This window comes from Prosopis cineraria, unplaced genomic scaffold (genome assembly GCF_029017545.1).
Source record: "Prosopis cineraria cultivar Desert tree isolate PC_DT_omini unplaced genomic scaffold, ASM2901754v1 PC2, whole genome shotgun sequence".
Lineage (NCBI taxonomy): Eukaryota > Viridiplantae > Streptophyta > Magnoliopsida > Fabales > Fabaceae > Prosopis > Prosopis cineraria.
The window spans coordinates 26,745,994-26,750,482 of record NW_026555333.1 but is presented as its reverse complement, the minus strand read 5'-3'; the positions used below and the strand labels follow the sequence as shown (position 1 = coordinate 26,750,482).

The 4,489-nt window shown below is 32.5% G+C and overlaps 1 protein-coding gene across 1 annotated transcript; it reads right to left on the bottom strand.

Moving 5' to 3' along the window:
* On the bottom strand, positions 1–4,097 carry LOC129302323 (uncharacterized). The gene is made up of 2 exons (XM_054941109.1): positions 2,392–4,097; positions 1–340 (listed from the first exon to the last, which is right to left on the bottom strand). Exons 1-2 carry the CDS (start codon positions 3,989–3,991, stop codon positions 330–332), a joined length of 1,611 nt encoding a protein of 536 aa, XP_054797084.1. The 5' UTR covers positions 3,992–4,097; the 3' UTR covers positions 1–329.
* Between the last annotated feature and the right edge of the window lie 392 nt (positions 4,098–4,489).

The window sequence follows — 4,489 nt, the reverse complement described above, 5'->3', positions numbered from 1 at the left end:
ACAAGAGAGAGAGAATGTGGAAGATGAATGAGATATGTGTTGGATCCCATTTGGGACTTAAAATGGCGTGCTCCTTGGTGTCTCCCATCAGCTGAAGCTTAATTAAAATAAGGAAAAAGAAATTAAAATGTAAATGGGAGCCTTGTCACACTTGCAAGGTGGCAACTTCCTATTGGTTTGTAGATGATTCCAATGTGTGCCTAATTTCCCATGTGTCATCCACATCATTTTAGCTGATCTAATCCCTCAAAATAATCATAATTCACGTGCAAACCATCAGCCATTGACCTCAAGGAGTGTTGACCTCAATTGCCCAATTGATGCACAAGTCACATGCCACCTATGTCACATAAATCACATAATTCAATTAAATAGCATATGATATAATAAAATCTAATTCATGTCCAGAATTAAATTCATAATTAGAAGGGAGAATTTATTAAATTAACCAAGTTTCAGGCTGCACAAAATTATATAAAAATTTTCACACAAAGGCAAACCAAAAACTAGGACAAACTAAGACACTTAAGAAAGTGTTGACTTTTTTATTTAATTACTCCCAAACTAAAATGAATTTTAAAAATATAATTTCACCATTCATCAACTGGACATAAAATGCACTTTGTCAATTTTTCTTGTACATTTTCTCAAAAGTTCATTTTTTGGACCAAAATGCCCCTAGTGCACTGATCTTAGAAACTTAGGCAAAGTTCCAAATCTAATGCAATGTGTGCACTTGAAGGTGATAAATAATTAATAAAATGGTCCTAATTGACAAATAAAAGTGGGTAACAAATGTGTTCTATCAATTCCCCCACACTTAGCTTTTGCACTCCGGGCAAAATCAAGTGAAAAAGGTCCCAAAAGAAACTATAAGACAAAGAAATAAGAGAAAAACATTGTTTCAAGTCACTAAAATACTAGCTCATGAACTTCTACAAATTATCAATCAATGTGGCAATAATTACGAAAGAATTATGCACATCACAAACAAACCCTTACCAAGAATCAATGTCAAAGAGTAAGCCTCTCTAGGTTAAGTGTTTGCTCTCATCACTCAAAGTGTATAAGGTATTAAATTTCACTCAAAATTTCTTAGGATAAACCCTACTATGAATTTGTAACCCTTCTACATCTCCATCACTAAATAGCACTTGCAATCAAGAATCAAATGGACTTTATTAGGTTGTGATATAGGTAATGAAAGGATGTCTAAGAAATGCATGTATATAAAAAAAATAGGGTTAGCATCAAAATAATGCTAAATCAAGATATATCCCCTTAATATGCAAAGCATAACCTAACTCAATTGAGTGAACACCTTAACACAATGAGGATGGAAAGAAATGATAAGAAATAATAAAACAAATGGAATGGATGAGCTAGGCAACTTTTTATTTTTATTTTTATTTTTTTCTTTCTTTTCTTTTTTTTTTCTTCTTCTTTTTTTTTCTTTTTCTAGCAACTTTATTTCTTTTCTTTTTGACTATATTTTTTTTTTCAAATCTATCTTTGTTGTTTTTTTTTTGGTTGCCCCTAACTCTTTGAAAACAATGGAAGTAATGGATAGAGAAATGATAATAAGCATCCACTCATTTGATCTAGGACATGCAATGAATATTAAAAAGACATATAAAAGTGTAACATGCATTCCTTGGGGAAAAATAGGGTGAATATTTTTTTTTTTAAGAATCAAACCAAAGGCTCAAAGTGGCTAACAAAGGATAATAAATAATAATAGGTTGGCTATTTGGCTCTTGGCTATTTTTTATGAATGCCATCTCTCATCTCCTATCAAACAAGTGCAAGATATATGGTCTTAATTAAGAAGTGAAACAAATTCTAGAGGGTAACATCACTAAGGAATTAATCACACATGAGTGTTTAGCCTCTTCCATGAAAGGGTAATATGCCACTCTAATCCATTAATTCAAGGTAAAAGAATGTTCACTTCACACCTATTCAATCCTAAAAATTACCACATCTCAAGAATCAAAATATCCATTCAAGAGCTAGGTAATTAAGTAACCTCAAACAAAACAAAACAAAGAAATTTTTTTTTTTGAATTTTTTTTTTTTGCAAAACCAAACAAAACCAAACAAACAAAACAAAATGTTTATTTCTCTCCCCCACACTTAAATCATGCATTGTCCTCAATGTATGTATAGACTAGTGATAAAATAAGGTGAGATCAATAATGAATGCATAACAAAAGTGTGGTGCAGATATTTTTTTTTTCAAACTAAAACACAAAACAAAGAAGTCAAATAAAACAAATAAACTCTAACTTTCTTACTAGGTTCATCTCCCCCACACTTGCAATTTACTCAATCAACAAATCAAAGCATAAAGCAAAGTAAAGTAAAAAGAAAGGGTGAAGAAGATACAACCTAGTTTAAATCTCCACAAGCTCTTGAAGTTGAAATTTTCATCTTTGAGGAGTAACATGAAGCTACTCATTATCATCTTCATTCCAAGCATCTTAGGTGGAGGCTCAAGATCAATTTGTAATGGCTCCAAGATGTATGGTGTAGAATTTTTCATAACTTTATGTGGTTGATCATCTTCATGGTTAGCCAAGGTCTCTTCCATTGCAATGATAAATCCTCTAAGTACATGGGGGTTCTTGGCCATATCATCATTTAGACCTATAAAATCAACAAAGAACCCTTCCTCAAGCATATTGGGTTCTAAAGAAGTGCACTCATGATTAATTTCACTCAAACATACATCATCAATTATTTTATCAAGTAAATGATTGCTACTATTTTCAAGCACAAATGAATTAATTTCTAAACAAATAGGGCATGGAGAATCATGTGAACAATCACAAGTGAATAGGAAATTAGAACAAGTACTATGAAACAAAGCCAACTCATCATCAAAATCATCAAGCATTAAATCAATATTATTCTCATTACTATTTGGCTTTGTAAAATCAATTCCTTGATTTTCAACCTCCTTGTCATCTTGAGTTATTTTCAATTCCTTGTTCAAATCCTTAGTAGGAGCTACAGCCTTTTCAAGTTGAGCAAGTTCCTCTTTGAAATCAAGAGATGGTTTGGCTACATTGCCTTGTTCACCTACAAAAGAAGGTAAACAACCTTTCTCAAGCACATCATGGTTAGAAGAAACAAGTGCATGTGCACTATTAACAATATCACAAGAAGGAATTGGAATTTCAAGCATACAAGATACATCATCGCCACCATCAACATCCATTTCATTTTCTTTATTCAAGCTAAGTGAAGAGTCAACACTTTCAATGATATTTGAATTTAAATCAAGAGAATTATCATGTGAACTCAAAGTGTTTTTCTCCCAAGGGTATACTTTTTCACAATATGATTCATGCTCAAACATCCAAGGTGATTCAACTATAATTTCTTCATCTACGTCATCATCATTTAAATCATTATGCTCATCATTAGATAAAGTCAAATGTGAAGAAGAATCAACCTCAATAGGAATAGGAGAAATTACCTCTTGAAGTAAGGGTTGGATTGACTCCTTCTCTTTTGGAGATTGAGTGGCTTGAGGTGTATTTATATTCTCAATAGCTTCATGAGCAACTTTTTGTGTGTCTTCAACTTGAAACATGTAATTTCTCTCTTGTGAGGCTTGGGCTACTCCATGTGGTTCACAATATCCTTTTAGAATAGGACAATCATAATAGAAGTGGGAGATAGCCTCACAATGCACACAATAAAATTTACCCCTTTGTGCATATAATTTTTCTAGATGCTCAATGTCAATGGATGGTGTACTCTCAACATGAGTGCTTAGATTGGATTCAAAACTCATGGGATTGAAAAATTCATAATTGTGACTTGGATGGAAATGATCATGATATGGGGGTGGATAATCAAAGTTATATTGTTGAAATTGATTATGGAAATGGGATGTATGGTCAATGTTAGGCGCTGGAAATGGATGGGAATGGATGTCAAATGAATGATGGAATGAATCATGATCATGAAACCAAGCCATAAAATGCAATGAAATTTATATCCACAAGCAATGATTCAAATTCAAGCTCAAAATGATGGAAAGACCAAGGAAGCTCAAATGATATGCCCTTTGCAAGTGTATGAGTGGAAATGCAAGCAAACAAAAATCAAGAGAATTTTTTTTTCTTTTTTTTCTATTAGAATTAAAAATAATAAAAATAAAAAAAAATCAAAAACAACACCAAACAAGTAGAAAGAGAGTTAGAAATGCTCAATCAAGAAGCTTTGACAATTCTGGAATTTGCACAGTAGGCTTTCTGGAGATAGTGAACTTGTGGATTTTTTAGCAGCCAATCCATATGAGAAATTCACCTGAAACTTTTATGAGATACACAAGAGATATTCAGAAAAATTATATAAAACTTTCAGATTACAAATCCCTCCCAATCGTTTCCAGAATTTTTCACAAGTTGGTCCACAGGTCTGGAGAAACAGGATTTCGTCCAGAAGACCTTCAGAGCTTCTAACAAACTTTCAA